Consider the following 24122-nt stretch of genomic DNA (forward strand, 5'->3'; position numbering starts at 1 on the left):
ATGATGAAACATTCAACCCGAACCTCCATCGCAAGGACAACTCTAGTAGGACGTTTCTCAGTGATACACTACTCAGTTTGAGATTATGAGATGTTGCAAATGTAATTCCTCACCATAAGCATTAACAAGTGCATGTCCATCAACAAACCGATTATTTTACTTGTACTTATTTATTTACAGAGTATTTTTCTAATTTATTGCGGTGAACATGTGGAAACTATCAAAAACAGTGCATACATTAGCCGAGCTCTAGCCTGAATGACTGATGTAACATACACGTTGGTAAAACAAATCTTACTCCATGCTTAATCTTTCCTCAAAGTAGTGAGAACGACAGACAATCTGCATTAATAGACTGTTTTAGGTAATAGTGGCCCACAGCTGATCAACAGAAGTATTTCAGTTAAGACAGTAATAATGTGAGTTAACCAGTTAGCAGGAGACCTACACAATATCAAACTCAAAACTAAGTATTTTGAACACCATCTTTCAAGAGCAAGCGGTTTGCGAATCCTGCATTGAACTCAGAGATTTGAGAAGTCGTCAGTAAAATAAAGGGAACACAACAAAAGTTTAGGATTATACTGCTGTGGTATTGTGGTAAAGATGAATGTTAGCCACTGATTCTTCACATGCTCGTCCTTGGGCAGTGAAAAAAAACTGGCTTTACCTTCACATTATAGAGCTCAGCGTCTTCTCGACATGATGCTGTCCAGTATCCACAGGAATCAGCTGCCGGTTTGAGGTTCAAGTTTTCCCTGGTGTCTGCGCGCGCAATAAGTGGGCGGGCAATATGCTAATGTTTCATCCTGACGTCACAACGAAGCGGCTTATGACTCGTTTGAAAAACGATTCATTTCATTGACTCAGAGTCGACTCTTACTTTTGAAAGACAATAGATTTATATACGGTGCACTTTCAGATTTAAAACTTTGCAGGATGTTTTCATTCACTTAGAGCTGTGCTACACACTACATGAAAGGTCATTTTCAAAAATCCCTAATAGGGGCACTTTAAGATCCATGAAATCAATTCAAGCGTTTTTCAACTCCTGTGCAAGATTACAGTTAATAATTATTTGATTCACCAGTAGCTCTTGGGTGATGCGATATGCAATCTGTGGGGGTGGACGATTAGGGTGAAAAGTAAATAAGGATTTTTCACCTAGCACTTTATTTACATAAGCAAACTACTCTCTATCGCTAATGACTCTACCTTTTGTTTCTGTCAGCAGAGCAAACAAAAACATCCGTTTTTATGTGCAGAGAAAGAGAGAGCGAGAGAACGAGATACTGAAATCAGACAGAGCAAGACATAGGAGCGTTGTGATCTGGAGGAAAAGTCCGTTTGAGGCAGAACAAGCTGTTCGGGGATTGTTTTTTTGGTAGTATTCCATGAGCAGGAGGGAATTGAGAGACAGAATGGGTCAGGCGGGCTGAGTGCTGAGCTACAGGGGCAATGCAGATCCTCATTCCCCTCTTCCATCACCATCTGCTCCAACAGAATTAATAACTTCATTACCAATTCAATCTGCATCAGCTTCCTTAAAGTCCCCGTAAAGTCAAAATTAAGTATGTGTTCTGAGTTTGTCACACCACAGAAAAATGTGTTATTAGCCACCCAGCCAAATTTGAATGATAAAAAAAGCCGGCAAGTACATAAAATAAGCTATCAAAATCTTGAAAAAATGAGCAGTTTTCTCTGCTCTCAAACGCTGGGGGCGTGTCCGCTGGCTGCGCTGAAACCACGCCCACTCGCGGGAAAGCTGCACTCGACGGGACCCGCTACAGCCGAAATGGATGCTCCTAGCAGCTTATTAGGTTATACCAAGCCATATTTGTTTGAGCCTCCAGAGCCTGAATCCGATTCAGAAGACATTGACCAAGGAAGTCAACATCGTCCCCCTCGCTCTGCAACAGAATGGTAAATTTTTTCTCTCCCTTTTATGCAAGTTAGCTAAGTTATATGTAAGTAAACGTTAACTAGCTTAACCTAACTTAGACAAATAAAGTTAGACTAGCAATAAATAACAGAAAAAACAACATATTTTTACACCTTATAGTTATAGATCAAACTAAGTTAGACTAGCAATAAACAACTGATTAAAAAATATATTTACACTTTATAGTTATAGATCAAACTAATAGCCATCATGGTTGTTATATTAACGATAAATTGATGTGCATAAATCCATTAGATAAGGGACTGCTTTGTGAACAGATACTAGTTTAAATTACTTGGCTAAGGAATTTTGATCATATAACGTTAAATAAAAATCACGTTAGAGGGTTGCAGAATTTAGTAGTTACAGTGGACTACCTACTATAATTATAACAAGCACACAAGGCAACTTACACTCATTGGTGGGCACGCATTGCCGATGATGGCGCCAGTTGTCGGCGGGACGGGAGGATGAAGGCCGAGGCGAGAGATAGTCGGTGCGGCACCTTTCACCAGTAACAACGGATTATCTGTGAATCCCAGTTGTCTCCGACGAAAGTTTATAAAACTATCACGAGTAAAATGATCACTACAGAGGCGGGTTTGGCGGTGATCCTCAGCTCTCCATCAAGGTGGCTCTTCACAAAATTAATCCACCTCTTCTTGATGTCGTCGTTTTTAGGAAATTTAAACAAGGACACCGATCTGTTTTGCAAATGATTGCATCCAAGTAGTACGCATTTCCGTGACGAAGGCATGGCTAGATAGCAAACTGTAGGCTGTAGTAACTGATAATAGTACTGACAGTAACTCGCAAATGAGCGCCAAACTGATGCGAATGTGCTCTATTTATATTGTTAGAGGGATCAGTATCAGTGCGTCATCGAGTAGGGGCGTGTCCAAGAGCTCCAGTGCGTCATCGAGCCCTGTTTTAGACCCGCCCAAAAAATCCGTGAAATTGCCAGGGTGAAAAACTGTTTAACGGTCTAACTCCACAATTCAGTACTTCACAGTTCACAGTCTTTGTAATATGTTTTAGCAATACATTTCTAACCTTTAGAATGTGTTTAGAATGTTTTGTTAAAATTGCCTTTACAGGGACTTTAAATGTGAAATCAACAGGCGTCCACTGTGTAAATAGCCTATAGTAGATCTGGAAGTTATTTTCACTCTTACAACGATACTATGGTTATCATAGGTCAGACATTAGTGTTGTTTGCTGAGTGGTTGCTTAACCAAAAAAACTCTACTGTAAAAATGTTGACAGTAGAAGACTATAAAAATGCTATAAAGACTTCCCCTTACTCTATACATTGACAAACTATAACAAATCTAATGGGATATATTACATATAATTTTACATTAAAATACTTTTTTTTTTACAGTGAAAAAAATTTCAGTTCACTTTTGATGTTTTTTCATTGAAATAACTGGGTTTTTTTTTCTAATCAGATATGTAAATTAGGGTTTTATGTTACACCTTGTGAGAGAGAGAACCTCTCGTAAGAGAACGAATCGGTTACCTAACGTAACCTCGGTTCTCTCTAGATGAGGGAACGAGTATTGCGTTCCTGGCCGTGGTTGTGCTACTAGCGTTCTCGCTTCATTCTACGAAAACCAGAGTTTACAGCCTAGGACGCCAGTGTTATTCTCTCTGACCACGCCCGTTTCGGCGGGCTCTGACGTAATGAGAGCATGTCAGACTCTCATTGGCCGAGAGTTCATTCGCGTCCCCTCATAGGCTTAAGCAGTTCTCTGTGAGCGAACCAATGAGCTGCTAGCTAGCCCACTCATGGTCTGCTGCAGCTGAATTGCGTTGACAATGGATACAAAATTATAGGATAATTTTTTGGCTTCAGTTTCTCAGAAAAGATTAATCTTTCCCGTAGCGTAAGCTAGCTTACGCAATACTCGTTCCCTCATCTAGAGAGAACCGAGGTTACGTTAGGTAACCGATTCGTTTTATGTTACACCTTGTGTTGCACATTCTTTATATTGATATTTACCTAAACTGTGATGAACTCTGATTAACCATGTGGCTTTCTCTTTACCACCTGTGTTTAAAGTGGTTGTCAGTGTATATTATAAAGATAAAAAGGTGATTTCAGTAAATTGCTCCAGTATATTTCAATCTGTAAAACTGAAAATGTTCTGGCAACCACAGCTGCTGGTTGTTTAGCAGAAAATGTACTTTTTTTCCAGTTTAGATATGACTCAGGTTCCTCTAATAACGTGTTTGCCCACTGTATTGTCTGCCAGGATAAAATCGTAACACCTTGTCCCAACCATTTGCAACGCGATAAATTCCAGTGACAAGCAATTTGTCTGTCCACACAAGACAAGACAAAATCAATCACAAATCACAGCCAATCAGAAGAGTGTGTGGGCGGAGCTCTGTGCAAGTGCACTGCTCTCTTGCACTCACAAGCATAAAGCTGTCACGGCTGGTCAGGATAAAAACTCTGGTTAACTTGGAGAAGACGTTTTATGTCACATCTGGTTAGGACTTTTTGCAAGTCTGACTGTTCAGAAAAGTAATAGTCATGTCTCTGCATGATTTGAGCTATCATTCATACCAATACTAGAGCTATTAGAGAAGCGTTCTGCAACAAGCTAATAATTTTGCACACTGAGAGACGTGACTTGTATCAAAAAGACCAAAATGCATGATAAAGTCAAAAGCTACAAGACATATAATCATGATCTAGTACACAAAGTGACAATCCAAACCCTTGAGTCAATCACGCCAGGCAAGAGCTCTCATGAAAGTCCCAGAGAACGGGTAACAGGATCTTGAGAGGCATGAATGGTTGGTTGGAGAAAAGCAGGACTGGTCAGGACTGAGCCAGGAACAGTTCAAGTGCCCGAGCGGAGAACGGTTGCATGGTAACTGTTGGCTGAAGAGCCGAAGAGCATAAGATGATGTGTTACTGAGGGAGATATGTTCAGCACAATGACACAAATGTGTGGAGTGAGCTCTCTGGTTTGCGACGAGTGCCAGAAATCTCGACTGACTGCGAGTGGCGAGTTGGCAGCGGTACGAGAGGAAGGGTCCATCTGCACACATGCTGCCAAACAGAGGAAATGACAAACTAAATATGGTTCCAATAAAGTGTTAGAAATACCTCCTTCAGACAGACAAAGGTCGAGGCGAAACTTGTACGAGCGTTGATGACAAAATCACTGATTAACACGGGACTGTATTAGGCATTACATTCAAGAGAATGTATAGATCATTGTATGTTAGGCAGAGAGGGTGAATGAATCGATGAATGAGCGCGATCTTGAATGAGATGGTGCTTGTCCATGCAAAAGTGTTAGCGCATTTCTATTTGGTTGATAAGATCTTCTGAGAGGTTTTGAATACATTGCATTGCTCTTTCAATGCAAGTCTAGAGGATTGCTTTGCCCATTTTATCGTCCGACAGGCAGAAATGAAGGTGCGATGACGTTAGCGGAACATTTGGCTAAATTTCGTGGGCAAAAAAAGGTCCATTGCCTATTGTCAATAGTGTAGCAATGCATGAAATGCACTTTAAAGCCAAGCAGCTTTCTGTCAGTAAGTAGAGCGAATTCGCGATACCAACTTGAACACAAAAGCAAAATCTGCCTGGGGAACATTTCTGCCCTCACACAAAACTCACATGAATTGATTACATGGATTCCTAGTAAGAAGGCTGGATTTTGACTGTGAAACTTTGCTGAGCAGCGATAAATGTGACTGCAAAATTTGAGGTATCATTCAAGTCATGTCCGTTATGATGTGTATGACCCAGTTGAAAAATGTTACAATTTATTACTTTTTTAAACTTTGATATGTATTTGCTGGGATTTGGATTGATGGGTTTCCCTTACTACAGTGTTATTATACATTGAGTATAGTTCTGAGTAATATTACGGTAATTTACAACATGTCCTTACTATAGGGTTAGGGTTCGGAACATGGTTTGGTTTAGGGTTAGTTGCATGTAATTATGCATATCATTTACTGTTAATACTACAGTAAGTATGTAACATGTAATAATTACATAAAATAGAGTGATGAACAGTTGATGTTGTTGTGTCTCGTAAATATGCATGCCGCTGGAATCTTATCGTGCCATGTTTTGCTTAATCATCTGATTAATCTGGGGTTCAGGAAGTGGACACCTAAAACCAGGAAGCACTGGATTAAGGTTCTGAATGTGAAGCGTATTCCAAGAAATGTGATTGTCTACTCATGTTGTAATAAAGTTTAATTTGATGCATTTCAGTATTTGATAAGCAAAACGTAGCTAATAAAACTGTGCTATTTTTATGTAAGCAGAAAAAGTTTTATTATACATATAAAGTTAAATTACACACTGAAGTTCATTAGGTGAAAATATTTTTTTTTGCTTTTAATGCGCCTTCATTTTTAGTTTCTCATAAAAACTAAGAGAGCTGTGATGTTTAGACATCCCATGAGTCAAAGCCAGGTTAGCATGGGAACTGAAACTGAGATAAAATGTGTTCTCCGATATGAGTTGGGATAGAAGAGTGAAAATGAGACAAATTTTGCCCTCCTATCGTGTTTGCATGCAATACACAAAAGACATTACGTTTGCTTGTATGGGGGAGTAACAAGCCAAATCAGGGTTGTAATTTAATTTCTAAAAAAAGGAATTACAGGGTATATTTCTAAATAAGGTGTTGGAACGAGAGCGGAATTGTTCATTTGTGTGGCACCTGCTTCAGTCTGAAGCCCAGGAGTATTCCAGGACAGATAATTCCACACATTCACACGGGATGTTATTATAACTTCAGCGAGGTTAGAGGAAGTCACCGCGGCAATTACTCACCTCCCACCAGCCTCATTAAACCTCTGACCAACCACGGCTCCTCATCATACACACAGCACAGCGAGACAGCCAATCAGGGAGCAGACAGGCGGCATGCCGCCGCCCACACAGTGACAGGATATTGAGAGGTTGTCTGTCTGAGCACCTGAAATACATTTGTTTATTCACAATGTGTCGCCTGGCCAGACGGGGAGGAGGCTCGTCTCTGAGAGAGAGAATAGCAGGAGAGGAGGGCAGGGCTGAGCTAGCGGCGAACACGGCCTCGCTTTCATCATGTGCTGCTTTTAGCAAATGTATTTGTATCGAGATTTACGAGTAAAACGCCTGCAAACAGGGTGATGCTTTTTGTAGTCGCAGGATTGTCCTTAGTGGTATTTTATAGATGTCCCGTCACGAAAACCACAATGAAATGATAGAATTAAAAGGATGGTTCACCCAAAAATGCTCTGCTCTTTTCCATACAATGAGCATGAATGAGGAATGGGCTCATCCAAGCTTCAATAATGACAAAAATAGAATAAAAATAGTAGTTGTTAGAGGTAAAATACATCTGATTTGTGTGATTTTTATATCGCATTTGGCACTCCAAATCATTGTTATTGTTAACTAAAATTACTACAATAGTTTTTGTTAATTGAAATAAACCAGAAAATTAAATTAAATATAAATATAAGTTGAACACTTAAACTTTGAAGTTAAATTGGTTAAGTTGAAGTACTAAGTTGAAGAAAGTGTATTAAAGCTAAACAGAAATAAATAAATAAATAAATAAATAAAACAATTCTGTCATTATTTACTCACCCACGTTGTTCCAAACCCGTAAGACTTTCGTTCATCTTCGGAACACAGATGAAGATCTTTATGATGAAATCTGAGAGTTTTCTGTCCCTCCATTGACAGCTACGCAACTACACTTTGACACTTCAAAAAGTTCATAAAGAGATCGTAAAACTAATACATATGAATTGAGTGGTTCGGTCCAAATTTTCTGAAGAGACTCGATCGATTTATAACGATAAACAGATTTAAAGGTGCCCTAGAATGTTTTTTTTTATTATTTTATAATGTTTCCTGGGTTACCCTTATAATGTTAGTATGTTTTTTAGATAAAAAATAATCATAATTTAGAAATAAATGGCATTTTTCCTAGCCTGCTTTTAGCCTCTGATTTGAACACTCTGTTTGAAGGGGCGTGTCTGCTGTGGGATTCAGTGTAACCGCGGCCACTGCTGTGATTGGCTGACATGCTTGCATATGAAATCGCTACGCATTACATGTGAAACTCTCTCCCGAATACTTTTACTACTGCTATTATACGTTTTTACTATAACAGCTATAGAGATTAACGAATCGTGAGATGTTTTTAAAGTATTTAGATCTATTCCCATCACATAAAATGTTGCCGTGATGAGCATTGAGCAGATGACAGTGTGTTGATCGCGAGAATGAAGATCTTATCATTGCAAAGCAGTTTCTGCACTCTCTCTGCTTTCACCAATGCAAACACGATGATGTAAATACAGTAAGAGCTTCGTTGTGCAGTAACGTGCGTCATTGATTTCATAACGAGTTTGGCAAGTGTCCAGATAAACTCGCGCTGTGTGGAAAGATTGTTCTTTGATCGCTTTCTGTATATAATTTGTTCACAATTTAAATACGATTATTTTCATCCTACTAAAAGAAACGATGTGAAGCTGATATTTTAGTCACTGGCTTGACTTACTGATGCATAAACAGTATTGAACGATTTTGAGAGAAAGATTACCTGTCTGAACTTGAACAATTACACATCAGAAAGTGTTGCTTGGTAGCTCGATCCGAGGCCAGCTCTGTATTGGCCCAAGTTGAGGAAACAGTCGGTGAAATGTTTGGAAATTTCCAGAGAAAATAAAATTAACCCATTGTTTCTTCAGAGGCTCAGATGAAGGAACTAAAAAATACTTTTGTGTTCATGTGTACATCCACACTGAGCAACTGCCATGCTTCGGCTGCGCAGTTCCGCCTGGCATTGAGGGCTGGCATTATGCAAATATTTGGAGGCGTACATATTAATGATCCCGACTATTGCGTCACAGTCGGTATTGTGTGGAGAACCGACCGTTTTTCAGGGGTGTTTTTCATAAACGTGAATTAAATGAGAACGCGAAAACAGTCCAGTTTGAGATTCACTCTATGTCATGTCCATGCACTGAACTCTTGTTATTTGACTATACCAAGGTAAATTCAATTTTGAATTATAGGTCACCTTTAAGTTCTTATTCACATATAAACATTCATCAACTCACACATCAGTTGTGGTAAACGAAAGCTCAAGCATGTTCGCTTGACGTGCGAGGACCAATGAGGTTCATTCTCGTGTTACGCATCACGTTTGAGCTTCAGCAAGAACCAATGAGGTTTGTTCTCGCGCATAAAGCAGGTTCGGTTGAGCTTCTGTTTATGTTCGCTGACCAATGTTTATATGTGAATAAAATAATATAATGAACCTGTCATCATATTAAGCAATTGTGTCTTCAGAAAATTTGGACTAAGCTGCTCAATTCTGGATTAGTTTTACGATCTCTTTATGAACTTTTTGAAGCATCAAAGTGTCAGTTGCATTGTTGTCAATGGAGGGACAGAAATCTCTCAGATTTCCACAAAAAGATCTTCATTTGTGTTCCCAAGATGAACGAAAGTCTTACGGGTTTGGAACGATGTGAGGGTGAACTCTTCCAGTACAACCAGGTGTAAAAAACAGAAACAAAAGAGGAAATGTATTTTTTTATTTGAACACTCCTCTTTTCCTCTGTCTGAAGCAGAACTGACGTGCAATCATTCCCGTTACACAGGAGAGCCATTCGCCCACATGATTGCCACAAACATTTCCAAACAGAAAATCTTGAATGTCAGGAATATCATTCATCAAAACTTAATTTTTGGTACCTTAAGACACATCAGTAATTGTGCAAAATTTTTTTCTAGTTTCTAGTAACAAACTTTGTTGGAATCAATAGGCTCCCCTGTGAACCAATAGGACCACAGCAAGAAAATCTGAGAAAGAAAGTACCTACAAAAAAAAGCCTGTAAAATGAAGAAAGGATGAAAGAATATTGACTTAATATTGAGCAATTAAAGTGTCTCATCCCCGGTTGTTTAAACACGGCGTCCCCATGCACAGCCTGATGAATCTGCCTCTAGATCCCGTCGGAGCCGAGCGCTGATGACTAACATGATATTTTTACTCAGTAATTATGTAACTCATCGGAAACGCAGCACAAGTGTGAAGCACATGGAAGGTGCAGATACGGTCCACGCGATCCAGGAATTGTTTGCCCACCAAAGTGTTTCTGACACCTTTTGCTTTGCACATTATGTCCAGGATTGTCCGTGCCAAGCTCTGCTTTAAGCAACCTTTATTTTAAGGCTTTGTTCTTGGTAATATTCAGATTAATATATATTTACTTATTTTAAATGGCTTGAAGGATCATTATATCACAGAAGAACATTTATGAAGGCACAGACGTTATAACACTCAAGTTTGTGCAACTGCGAAATTAGGGTGAGACAGCATCTACATTTCAAAGTGGTTTTTGGGAGATGTGACGTACCTTAATGTCAACCAGTAACCAATGTCTCCAGTAAGCACGAGAGGGTTTCTTACGACTAGGAGCATCTGGGTCCACCATTAATAGAGTGTATTTCTTCTCCTAGAAAGAAAGAAAGAAAGAAAGAAAGAAAGAAAGAAAGAAAGAAAGAAAGAAAGAAAGAAAGAAAGAAAGAAAGAAAGAAAGAAAGAAAGAAAGAAAGAAAGAAAGAAAGAAAGAAAGAAAGAAAGAAAGAAAGAAAGAGAAAGAAGAAAGAAAGAAAGAAAGAAAGAAAGAAAGAAAGAAAGAAAGAAAGAAAGAAAGGGGTTTATTTTGTGACATTATCACACGGCTACTTATCAAACCACTTAGTACAAATTAATTACCAATTGAATAAATGTAAAATAATGAATGAATAAATAAATAAATGTAAAATAAGTTAAAAGTAATGTTATGTAAAAAAAAAAAGTGTAGCTGAAAAATAAATAAATACTGAAAGAAGGCATGAAACTAGTACAGTGTAGAACAGTGGTTACCAAGAACAGCAGTAAATCATATAGTTAAGTTCAAAGTGAGTTTTTCTTTTGCAGTATGATATATGAGATATATATGAGATGAGATATATGATATAATATAGGATATGAGAAATAATATATGATATGATACATAAGAAATATTATATGATGAGATATGATACATAGTATATTACATTATATAATACATGATATATGAGATATATGAGATGTGATATATGATATGATACATGAGAGATATGATATGATTGTTATCATATCATATATCAAATCATAACATATCATATCTCAATACTCAGGGCTATAACTACCACAAAAAGACAATATTCATATTAACAGCTGATCAACTCGTTTTTTCACAAACTAATTCTTAAAATTTGGTTGCATCATTGATAGTAATGTAATTATAACTATGTTTTAAAATGAATAAATTCGTTTTTTTCTTTTTGTTCTCCTCAACATGGATCTGAGCTTTACTTTCCTTCAGCGATTAGAAACATCGATAACTTTAACTATCTCTGAGAACCCAGCGTCTTTAGCAAGTGACGTATGGAAGAAAACTTTAATTAGTTACTGATATTCTCAGGCAACCTTCCATTCTCACACATTCACCAAATCACAATCTGTCAGCAAAGTTTTCTTTACTTTCTCTCTTTCACTCTCTCTCATAAAAAAACACTTCTCCATAAACAACCTGGCACATATTTTGGGTGCTACACATTAACAATGACTGACCAACTTAATTGCTCCAACTACTCATCTTCGCAAGTCCCCTAAAGTTGAAGAACTGGGAGAGCAGATTGAATTATTGCGTGAGCACATTTGTCATCCCTGGTGCCGAGCCCAAAATCTGCCAGACCATATGATAGCGTTATTATTATACGCCTCTCTCAAGAAAACAGTAATGTCAATCACGATTGTTGCCATGCAACAAATAGCCCCTCCCCACAACATCAACACAAAGATGCAGACAAAAGTAAAAACGCTGAATAAATTAAACAATCCAGTATGGTATTTCCAGAAAAGGGAAAACAAAAGGATAGTTCACCCATAAATGGAAATTCTGTCATTTACTCACCCTGTAAGTAAATTGTTCCAAACCTGTATGAATTTTTCTTCTTCTGCTGAACACAAAAGTAGATATTTTGAAGAATAGTGCTAACCAAACAGTTAATGGGACCCCCATTGACTTCCAGAGAAGAGAAAAAAATACTATGGAAGTCAATGTAAAATTCATTCATTATGAAACTAATTCAATTAACAATAGTGTCATTATTTAGCTCAATTTAGTTCAGGGTTGTTTGAGTTTAGTTCAATAACCGTATCAATATTGCAAAGTTAATCAGTTATGAAAAGTTCATTCATTTTGATTATGATAATCATAAAAACAAACAATAGTTATGCTTTTTTTTAAAGGACCAAAAATTATACAGCATACATCAATTAGTGTACATTAAATGAAATAAGTTTTATATTAAACAGAGGCCATATGTTTATTTATTTATTTTTTGCCAATCCAAGAAAAGTGTTTTCTCATTTCATCTGCAGCCTCAAGACTATTTATAATAATTTCTAATCAGACAAGCCTATGTTTAAGCAAATACAGTATGGAATTGAAAATCCCTGATATTCTAAGGTCTCTAGAGCCTAAATCCTTTGCTCACCTGACACAAAGCAATAAGCTCAAACAACCATAAGCCTAATAATAGGATCATGTTTAAGTTTAAGTGATAGCAGCTCCAGGCGATATTCAAACAGCGAGAACAATGCTGCCTCCTCCACGGGCTGTCATGCTAAACCCTGACTGGATCTCGCTGATCTGACCCCCCTGTGGACAGATTAAACACCCTCCACAGACCTGTTGCCGAAAATGTGATCCAGTTCTTATCGACCATGAAGAGCAGATGAAACAAACATACCTTTGGAGGTGAATGAATGATTAGTGCTTGTTAATCCAGCACATAAATAAATCTCACGGTTTTAATGTCCAGATTTTAATGCTTACATAAAATTACAAAAAGTTGGATACATTACATCATATATAGCAAATCTCAGTGATTGTTTATATTGTTGCAAAATATAAACTGTATCATCTCACAGATATATAATGTTGGATATACTGTATACGTGCAAACAGTGAACATGATTTCACCAGTACAACTTGTTCCTGGATCACCATCTTTGTTGATCCTGAAACAACAATTCAATCAACCAATCAGATTTGAGGGACAAGTTTACACTTTATGTCAAGTTTTGGTTTACAACCAGGGTTAGGTGCTTCTACATAAGGTTTATTCACCTATAATTTCCTTCTGATTTTTTTAGATATGGGTAGGGTTAGGTTTAGGTTTAGGGGTAGAGATAGTACAACATTTTCGAACAGGAATGTTGTTCCAGGATCAACAAAATGTGTTGATCCAGACACATGACTTAATTGAAAAAAAAAAAACATTCCCTTAAAGAGATATAAGCCGCGTTTCCACCAAAATTACCCGGAACAATTTGTCCCAGTAACTTTTTTCCCCCCACACCTGTTGCTGTCTGAAGTACCATGAAGATTAGGCAACTTAGTCCGGTGACGTAGGACTGCGCACGACTTTCCAGTTCCTGCTGGATTTCGTCCTCCACATATAAGCTTAATAAAGCCTGAACCTCGTCGTCGGGTCCATCGGTCGTATTTTTTAAACTCCGTTGTTGATTTGAATAGAAAAAAAACTCTTACTGCACGTACCCCAACAGACTTTTAAAAATGGTGGTTGAAATAAAATGCTACGTGGAGTCAACCAATAAAAATGCTGCGTGAACTCAACCAATCAGCATGTTCAGCGCCCAAGTCCCACCCCGAAAGTTCCTGCACTTTGAAAAAATACTACTTTCTGAGGAGGAAATGTTTGCCCAAAACTTCATTTAGACCCGGGGTCCCTGCGGTCGAAACACACCGAGTACCTCCCCAAAGTTCCTAGTTCCTGGGGAAAGTTCCTGTGGTGGGAACGCAGCTATATACCATTTAGCAAATTCGAATTGTCTGACTTAGTCGCAAAATGTAACTATATTATCGCCCAGCTCTGATCTGCTAAATGAGACAAAGGCATGGAGATATTATAAACATTAACATCATAGTTGTGTCCCAAATTACACACTATGGACTTACTATATACACTCACCTAAAGGATTATTAGGAACAGCTGTTCAATTTCTCATTAATGCAATTATCTAATCAACCAATCACATGGCAGTTGCTTCAATGCATTTAGGGGTGTGGTCCTGGTCAAGACAATCTCCTGAACTCCAAACTGAATGTCAGAATGGGAAAGAAAGGTGATTTAAGCTATTTTGAGCGTGGCATGGTTGTTGGTGCCAGACAGGCCGGTCTGAGTATTTCACAATCTGCTCAGTTACTGGGATTTTCACGCACAACCATTTCTAGGGTTTACAAAGAATGGTGTGAAAAGGGAAAAAAACATCCAGTATCCGGCAGTCCTGTCGGCGAAAATGCCTTGTTGATGTTAGAGGTCAGAGGAGAATGGGCCGACTGATTCAAGCTGATAGAAGAGCAACTTTGACTCGTTACAACCGAGGTATGCAGCAAAGCATTTGTGAAGCCACAACACGCACAACCTTGAGGCGGATGGGCTACAACAGCAGAAGACCCCACCGGGTACCACTCATCTCCACTACAAATAGGAAAAAGAGGCTAAAATTTGAAAGAGCTCACCAAAATTGGACAGTTGAAGAATGGAAAAATGTTGCCTGGTCTGATGAGTCTCGATTTCTGTTGAGACATTCAGATGGTAGAGTCAGAATTTGGCGTAAACAGAATGAGAACATGGATCCATCATGCCTTGTTACCACTGTGCAGGCTGGTGGTGGTGGTGTAATGGTGTGGGTGATGTTTTCTTGGCACACTTTAGGCCCCTTGGTGCCAATTGGGCATCGTTTAAATGCCATGGTCTACCTGAGCATTGTTTCTGACCATGTCCATCCCTTTATGGCCACCATGTACCCATCCTCTGATGGCTACTTCCAGCAGGATAATGCACCATGTCACAAAGCTCGAATCATTTCAAATTGGTTTCTTGAACATGACAATGAGTTCACTGTACTAAAATGGCCCCCACAGTCACCAGATCTCAACCCAATAGAGCATCTTTGAGATGTGGTGGAACGGGAGCTTCGTGCCCTGGATGTGCATCCCACAAATCTCCATCAACTGCAAGATGCTATCCTATCAATATGGGCCAACATTTCTAAAGAATGCTTTCAGCACCTTGTTGAATCAATGCCACGTAGAATTAAGGCAGTTCTGAAGGTGAAAGGGGGTCAAACACAGTATTAGTATGGTGTTCCTAATAATCCTTTAGGTGAGTGTATATGCTAATGACGCTACTTATACACTATGTATGTAGGATATTTTGTCATTCAACATCGGAGTCTGATAGCCCCTCCCCCAGGGAGTGTCCAACATTCCACACTTATTTTTTTGGGTTAAGTAAGTGCATAATGCAGGTATTTAAAGTGCACTTTTTCTTTTTGGAATTTTCAGTGATATGAACTCACTATTCACAATATTTATACTACAAAACGGCAAATAAGAGTGCATAAGTACGCAAATTAGGATCCACCTCATGAATTTCTGTGAAGCTGCTTTGGAACGTGTATTTTAAAAAGAGCAATACAAATTAATTTAACTTACAGAAAACCTTAATTGTATTGGGGGCTCGTCCGGGATATGGAATTTGCAGAACTCTGCTCCTGTAAACAATGCTTTACAGATTGTTCTGTCACATCCGTTCCATGTCCATTCCTGGTATCCTTGTGCATATACTAAGTGAAAGTAACCATATTTACTTATTTAGGCAGTCATGGCATCACTTGAAATGTTGGATAAAGAGTTGACATACAAGTTTGGCAAACTCTTTTGCCAACACATGTATTGTTTATTTAAAAACAGTGTGATACTTGCATATTTTATAAGTATCTTTAATTTACAATACTGTACACTTGCCTGCTAGATTTTCATTGCAAGTGCATTACTATAAATGTGCCTTTCATTGCTTTTTACAAACTGACTGACAAGTTGTAATTATATTCTATGGTAACTGACAGCATGCCACAGATGCTGTTAATAGAGCTAATGATGTATTTAAATGCAAAAATATGTAATAATTTAATAATTTGAGAAGAGTACTTCAATATATTACACATTGTATGTGTTTGTGTGCAGTTTCAAAACTTTTATGTCAATGAACAGGTCCAAACTTTTGTTTGTTATTCCAGTCTCAACAATCATATTATTGTAACATCAGTACACTACTGACATTAGGACCTATTTTTAGTGTTTCCCCTAATAAATGTGGAGAAAGTACATGCATTATGTGGGTGTGTGTTGCTGGGGTAGAGAATATTTGTGTGTATGTGTATAATTAATGTGCATTTAGACAGATGGAGGAAGCAAATGCAGTGGAAAGAGAGGACAGGGAGGGAAGGTGTGAAGAGATGCAGTCTTCCCCCCACCAGCTGGGATAGGGTACGGTTTAGGTGTACTAAAAAACAACATATCTCAGTATCTGTGGATTTTAGTCATTTTCATTTGTATTTTATGAACAAGTTCTGATTGTTGGTAGACATCATGCTTGTTTGAGATTAACTCAAGTCATATGTAGGGACCAGAATGCAGAGAGCCTGGGGCTCGTTTCACTTGGCTTGTAAGCAACCACCCAGAAACACCCTAGAAAGCACCCTGAACATAGTAACACAAACCCCACAGTGCCATATTTTGCATAATCCTTCTGAAGAAATGGTCCGAAAGACCAAGGGTCAAACTCATTTCAGTATTTTTTAACAGTATTTTCACAAGAAGATGTTCTATATTTCCACTGTATCTTAAACTATAATGTAAATATTTTAAATTATGTTCTGCTGGAGCCCATGGTCTAGTTGTTAACATGCTTTAGATTTTAAGGATTGACAGTATCCCTAGAAATAAAATTGTTAACATAACGTAATAAGGGTTTAACGGTTTACCAATCTAATCTTGGGTTTTTTCTTCTGGTTATTATTGGTATTTTTGGTTGCAAAATTATATGCACTTGAGATTTCACACATTTTGGATTCTTGTAGCCTCTTTGCAAGGGACAGGCACATTAAGAACATTAACACATTCAGTATATTGCTTTTCAAAACAATCAACAAAATTCAATATTGCTTGACCTCAGACACATTTCGCCATTATCCCACTGGGGCTGATGTATTGTATAGTATTGTAAAGTACATCTAAGTATAACAGATTATTGAAAAAGAGAAAATGTAGGATGGGGACTTGATACCTATGCATATTCTTTAAATGTGGATTTTGAGATGTCAGTGTTGCATGCACTCAAAAATGCAGAGAGATGAACGCAAACTTGAAGGGGTGAGTTTAAGCTGACTAAATGATTGGAGAAGTCCTGATATGTCACCAGAGAAAAGTCTGTCATTTTACGGCAAGGTCCAGTTATGTCATTTTGAATAAACATCATGAGTTAAAAATTAGTTTGAACTACTAGTGGACTAACTAGCACATAAACTAAAGGCCCGTTCACACCAAGAACGATAACTATAACGATAACTATATTCGCGTCCCCACCAACGAACGATAACGGTCTTTTTATCCTAAGCCTGCGTGCGCCCGCGTAGCGAAAATGGATGACCTGCTGCTGCTTTACGTTACACAAAAACATCAAAAGAACAGCTGGTAAAAGACGTGTAAATGCAACAAACTGATATTGATTCATTCGAAAGTATGAATAAATTTTTTTCGTGTACCCAAAAGCCCCTGTTTGAAAAATGTATTCATTCATCCATTTTCGCTATCCTTAAAAGCCGAGAGGAGTTGGCAGATTCCGTCACACTGATTAGAAAGTTGGCGTCTTTTGAAGACAAATTTTATTCATACTTTCGAATGAATCAATATCAGTTTGTTGCATTTACACGTCTTTTACCAGCAGATGTCCTTAGCATGCTACGTGTCGAGCCATCTAAACAGTGAATCTAGCTAGTCTAGTGTAATCGATCTAATCTAATAGTGAATTTAGCTGACAAAGTCAATAGTGGAATAAAAACAACGCCAAGTCAACACCTTTAGTATATACAAAGCCTTTTTCACTGCAACTTCAAATAAAAGGAAGCAATACAATGTTGTCGAAACTAGCGCTGGATACCTGAGGTAATTTTGTTACACTATTTGCTAGCCTGCATAATGATCTCATCGTTAATACTTCTCACCATTTATTCCAAGGGTAGGACCGATTGCTTTCCATATATCCATTGTTTTAAACGTATCCTTTAAACGTATCCTTATCCTTGACTTGTCAAACAGTGTTGGATTTTTCTGTACCTCAGCGATTAACTTCTCCATTTTTTTTTCTCCATTCTTCTGCCATTTTAAATGTGCGAGCCCTTTAAATTCGAGTGGATTCTGATTGGCCGTCAGTGTTTTATCGTTCGACAGCTGGAAAAAAATCATTCTGAAAGTGATCCCAACGATATCGTTCCTCATATCTTTATCGTTATAGTTGTGGTGTGAACTTTGCTATTCTTTAATATGGAGAACGTTTTTTAGAACTATATCTTTATCGTTATCTTTATAGTTATCGTCCTTGGGCCTTAAAGATTTACCAACAATCAAGTGATCTTTACAGTACTATAGACAATCCTGACTATTTATGGTTTCAGATTTTGGCATCACACCAGAACACCAATGAAAGCTCACATCAGGGGTTCTGATTCCTGCCTGGAGGTCTTTTGAAGACTGCAGTATGATAAGAGCAGTTTGATGTGTACAACATGTGTTATAGTGAGAAACAGAGGATATGGAACATGGAACATAGAAGCGTGCAAAATAGTAGGTCTGCCTTGAACAAACTTGGCATTAAGTCTCCCAGGGTGAGACATGTAGCCCGACCCTGTTTGACCTCATTCATGGCTGTAAAATGTGAATGTGCTGTTATAATCTCAAATCAATGATTAATCGCTCACTTATTCAATTGTGAAAATAAATTTTAAAATGAGTAGTTGAAGCCTCAGTTTGACTGTTAGATTAAGTACGCAATTCGAATTTGTCATCTTTGCGCATGGGCACTATTTTGAACCAATGCATTATGGAAATAGGATTATTATCGTAAGAAACTGCAAGAAATTAGTAGATAACCAAGAAATGGGAAACAAACATAAAAAGAAAGAGTAGCTAAAATGGAGAGAGAAAATAAGTACAGAGAAAACGAGGCCCCGATGTGAGTTTATAAGTTCATGGTTTATCCCTGACCCGATACCAAGCCGTGTTGTCCATTCAAAAGCCTATAAATATCCATCCTGCTTTATCCTTCCCTCTCTCCATAGACACACAGACGATGATAAACTCGCACACACACAAACACACACTCGGGACCAGCAGCTAACGCAACGAAATCAATCCCAAATCCCTCTTTAAGCAGTGAAAACACTTGAACTGGTTGGGTAATTAACAGGTATCTGTGTTGTGATTAAGATACAGAAACGGCTTAAGGATCATCGACTGTAGCTTAGTGCAAGGTTAGCCGATCAATGAGTAAATACAGGGGAAATCGGCCCATTAAAAAGCGCATCAGATGAATACTGATCTCAAAACGGGAGAACAATTATCCCTGAAATGCACAATTTATAACAAACTTACAAACGCAGTCATGCTTGTCAATGCAAAATATTCCATGATCTCAAAACCTATATCTAAACAGCATATTTATTCCAAAATCGATCATTCATATGTGCCAATGATTGCCAAAAGAGCTGTCTAGGTAGGCAGTTGTAGACCTTGAGACAATGACAATACTATACTGTCAAAAACAACCTGTTTTACTTAGGCTGTGTTATTCCACTAAGTAGTTCCCAACTGCATGAATCAGTACATTGTGAACACAAGGGCCTTGATGCACTAAACATTAGAACACTTATGACTTAATGGGGTTAGACATTGAGTTATTTCATCAACTTGAACTGTATAAGCTGTATAACTGTTGATTTGCGTCTCTTCAGAAAATGTTGGACTAAATCACTTAATTCATATGGATTAGTTTTACAATCTTTATATGAACTTTTTGAAGTGTCAAAATGGTAGTTGCATAGCAGTCAACGGAGGGACAGAAAGCTCTTAGATTTCATCAAACAGATCTTCATTTGTGAACGAAAGTCTTGGGTGAGTAATTCATTATAATTAATCTTCATTAATTCCTCGAATTTAGATTTTTGGGTGAACTATCCCTTTAATAAAATCCAAATCCAGTGCTGGGTTGCTAAAATGGCCAAAATTGTATTGTTTTTAACCTAGAATTGTTTAGAGTGTGTACTTCACAGGTGATGGTCAATGATTTTCAAAGTGCATTCTGGGAATTTCTAGGTAGAAAATGCTTTAGTGCAGTTTAGTAAACTACCCGGGTCGCCTGACCCCATTGGACTTTTACAGGCCTCTTACATTTATGTCACAGTATTTCTCTTGAAGGTTTTATATATTGTATGTTTATTTAAAATAAGATTTTCCTCCCTGATGCCTGATACCACACCCATTGTGTCTGTCTTGGCTTAACGTTCACGCAGGGTTGAAAATTAGGGATCAATACGGAGACCACCTGGGGTGACTTGTAGATAGGTGAGAGTTTAGACGTGGTAGGAGATGAGGAACAAGAGCACGGAAGGATGAGTCTGAAAGACAGACAGAAAAAGGAGAAAACGAAGAACAGTATGGGAAAAAACAAAGATGCAAAAGGGCACAACAAGAAAGGACAAAAGAAGAGGACAGTATAGTAGAGTAGAGTAGAGGGGAGGCTTGGAGAGGAAGGCTGGTATGGGCTGCTATCAAGGCAGGGGATGGGGCCGTTCTCATGGGTCAAAGGGGTTTAAGGTCAGAGCAGGGGCAGTAATTGAATCCAGTCTGTGGTGGAAAAAGGGACAGTGGAAATGCAGAGATTAAACTGGGACAGGAAACACACACACTTAAAAACACACACTTGTTCTCTCCTCATTTCCCACACACATATATAGGTCACTATCTTAAAAGAGAACATTTAGGGTTAGGAAAGATGTCCCTTATTGTCAATGCTGGTCTGTACCTTAGGTTCCTTTGCCTACTTTGTGGCTAAATACCGTATTTTCCGCACTATAAGGCGCACTTAAAAGCCTTTAATTTTCTCAAAAAACGTCAGTGCGCCTTATAATGCGGAGCGCCTTATATATGGATGGTGAACACACGTTCACCAAGACGGGGAGACAGCGCCGGGCGACTTACGCCACTATCTGGCAATGGATCGTGGATGCCTGGGCTGATATATCAGTCTCAACTGTGATCCGAGCTTTCACGAAGGCAGGAATAATCTCTTTATTCAGCCAGCTCACATACCCGTATTTACTTCCTGTTTTCGGCCGAAGTCCACAGTAGTTGATTGTCGAGTTCGCGCGCGCGATCAAACCTCCTCCGTGTGTTCAACATCTGATTCGGATGAACCAGAGCCGTGGCTCTGGGATGAACTATCCATTTGAGCTGATATTCTCAGAACAGCACACAGCACCGTCATCGGCTGACAGCTGACAGTCTGAGTCTCCACTGTTGCTTAGTTACCAATGATCGCGCGCGCGCACTCGACAATCGCCTACTGTGGACTTCGACCGAAAACAGGAAGAAAATGGGGTATGTGAGCTGGCTGAATAAACATCATTTTTATTCATATCTTTCACATTTACTGGAGTCAGATTCACCGTGTTCACTCACATGGCTGTGCACTTGTAATGACACATTAAGGTTGTTAAGAGGCTAAAAGCAGGTTTAAAACTTTTCCCGTTTAAGTCAACAGGGTACAAATTTTAAAAAGAGGATAACACGGTGTAGGCAACACCGGTTTTTGTCGTTGTTATCTGTACTGACAGCACTCCAAATTTACAAAAAATAAGGTCAATGTTAAAATTGACCGGAGTTTTCCTTTAAAGTTTGAACAACGTTACCATGGGAGTGAACGGAGTTGTCAGAACGCTTAATAAAGTTTGACTTTATCTGACTGTTTTGTTGACATTTGTTGACATCTAGTGGATGCATAACGCAAACCCAGTCAAACGTTTGACTGCAGTATCTTATGCGCCTTATAATCCGGTGCGCCCTATATATGAAAAATGTTCTAAAATAGGTCATTCATTGAAGGTGCGCCTTCTAATCCGGTGCGCCGTATAGTGCGGAAAATACGGTAATAAAAACTAGAATCTATTAGAATAATCAATTACTAGAATTAGAAAATTTTAAGAATCTTTACACAGTTTTTTTCCCCATACAAGCAGGATAAAAAAATAAATAAAAAAAAACGAAATAAAAAATCCCCACAAAAACACTGAAATGCATGAAACATACATCTTCAAAACAAAAGATCTTGCATTTGCCAAAGCTGTCAAATCTCATTTGCAGCAATCCTGTAGGCCAAACAGTAGAGCATAGCATTGACAATCCCAAGGTCATGCGTTCGAACATGAACTGATAAAATGGATACCCGGAATGCAATGTAAGTCGCTTTGGAAATAACTATTTAGAAATGTCACATCAAAACACACTGTGGCAAGTTTTACATCAATGATGCCAAACGCTATTGACAAATTCACAACTTGAACTTATTCTGTGCAAAAAACAATTACATTTTAGTCTCACATAGCCAGATCTTCAGATTGTATAGCAGCTTTCATTGTCCAAGGATCGCCCAAGGACTGACGTCAATGTCCCTACGATAACAGACCGGTGTGTAAAACTCTTGGACATATCTTAAAGAGTCTATGCCGGCTTGCTTCTTCCATAAGGGGGTTTGGCGTCACGCCATCTGTGTTTCTAGATGGACCGTTAAAAAACACACCGCACACTTCTCCCGGAAATACTCAGATGACGACTTTGAAACTCCTGAAGCATTTCAAAACTTGTGTGTGTTATGCATCAGACGTTAAGACGCTAAGACTAAATAAATTTGAGAGCTACGGCAGAAAAGATTATCAGTCAAACAAATTCTTCCACAAAGAAAAGAAAAATCTACAGGTTTTGAACAACATGATGGTGAGTAAATATTGACAGATGTTTTATTTTTTAAAGTCTTGCTCAAAGGCAAATGTTCATGGATTGCTTCCTGTGGGGATAGAACCAGCAACCTTCTGGTAACAAGCCTTGAGCCTACTTAAGTTTTGATGCAAACGCTTAGCATGTGTACAGCTGAACACACAGCCTTTAAAGTATAATCCATTTGATTTCCTTTGTGAAGACAAGCGCTCACACATGCACACTAGAAAGTTTTCATTCTTTCATCCATACTTTGGCCTTTACCTACTATGCAGTCCACTCCCAAAAATCTAAATCTCCCCATTGCGAAACAAAAACCCTGGTCGCCTGTACGCCAGTCAGAAATACTGTCCACTTACGAGAAACACATTTACAAAGACAGTTGCAGATTGTACGCAGCATGTATGCTTGAGTGTGTGTATGTGGGAGAGAGTGAATGGTCATGGGCTCTCATAACCAGAGCTCCTACTGTGCCACCACCCACCGCTGTAACCTGAACTTCATATCATCTTGCGCAAAAAGGCTCTAGAGATGCAAACGCAGCACGTGGAAAAGTGATTACAGTTATTACTGAATGGCTGTGGGTGACATGCGTGCGGTTCGTTAAAGCTCTGCGCTGCTAAGTGTTTGGTTCCTGCTATTAACAGACATAGGCTTCCAGCTATTCGTCTCTTACTAACACTAATATGGCATCGCAGGGGCAGGACTGGACGCACAGAGCAATCAACATTAGAGATGCCACAGTGAAGGGTTAGTAATGCAGAAACAAAACTGTTTTTTAGCCTGGTAACACAGAATGGACAATATGAAGTCATAGTGGAAAGATGAGGAATGAGGATAAAGAAAGAAAGAAAAGTTTGCAATGCAATTCTTGATAAAAAAAAAGAGTTTTCATTTTGGGCACAACTGGTCAAACGTTAGGAATAATTTAGATGTTTTAATGTTTTTGAAAGAAGTCTCTAATGCTCACCAAGGCTGCATTTATTTGATTATTTTTTATTTTTAATAAAAAATTATTCATGTGATCAAAGCTGCAGTTACTCCAGTCTTCTGTGTCACATGATCCTTCAGAAATCATTCTAATATGATGATTTGGTGCTCAGTTGTAACTAATTATTATTAATCAATTATTGATAATGTTTTTTTTATTATTATCAATGTTGAAAACTGTTTTTGC

General features: G+C 38.4%; 1 protein-coding gene across 1 annotated transcript in view; it reads right to left on the minus strand.

Moving 5' to 3' along the window:
• The window catches only part of LOC130082098 (phosphatidylethanolamine-binding protein 4), a 138118-nt gene that overhangs the window by 76935 nt on the left and 37061 nt on the right, over window positions 1–24122 (minus strand). Inside the window, exon 4 of the mRNA XM_056246877.1 lies at window positions 10352–10450. Within this exon, the coding sequence (XP_056102852.1) occupies window positions 10352–10450 (99 nt within the window). The remainder of the gene's footprint in view (window positions 1–10351; window positions 10451–24122) is intronic.

This window comes from Rhinichthys klamathensis, unplaced genomic scaffold (genome assembly GCF_029890125.1).
Source record: "Rhinichthys klamathensis goyatoka isolate OS25496 unplaced genomic scaffold, OSU_Roscu_1.1 h1tg000040l_1, whole genome shotgun sequence".
In the NCBI taxonomy this organism is placed as follows: domain Eukaryota; kingdom Metazoa; phylum Chordata; class Actinopteri; order Cypriniformes; family Leuciscidae; genus Rhinichthys; species Rhinichthys klamathensis.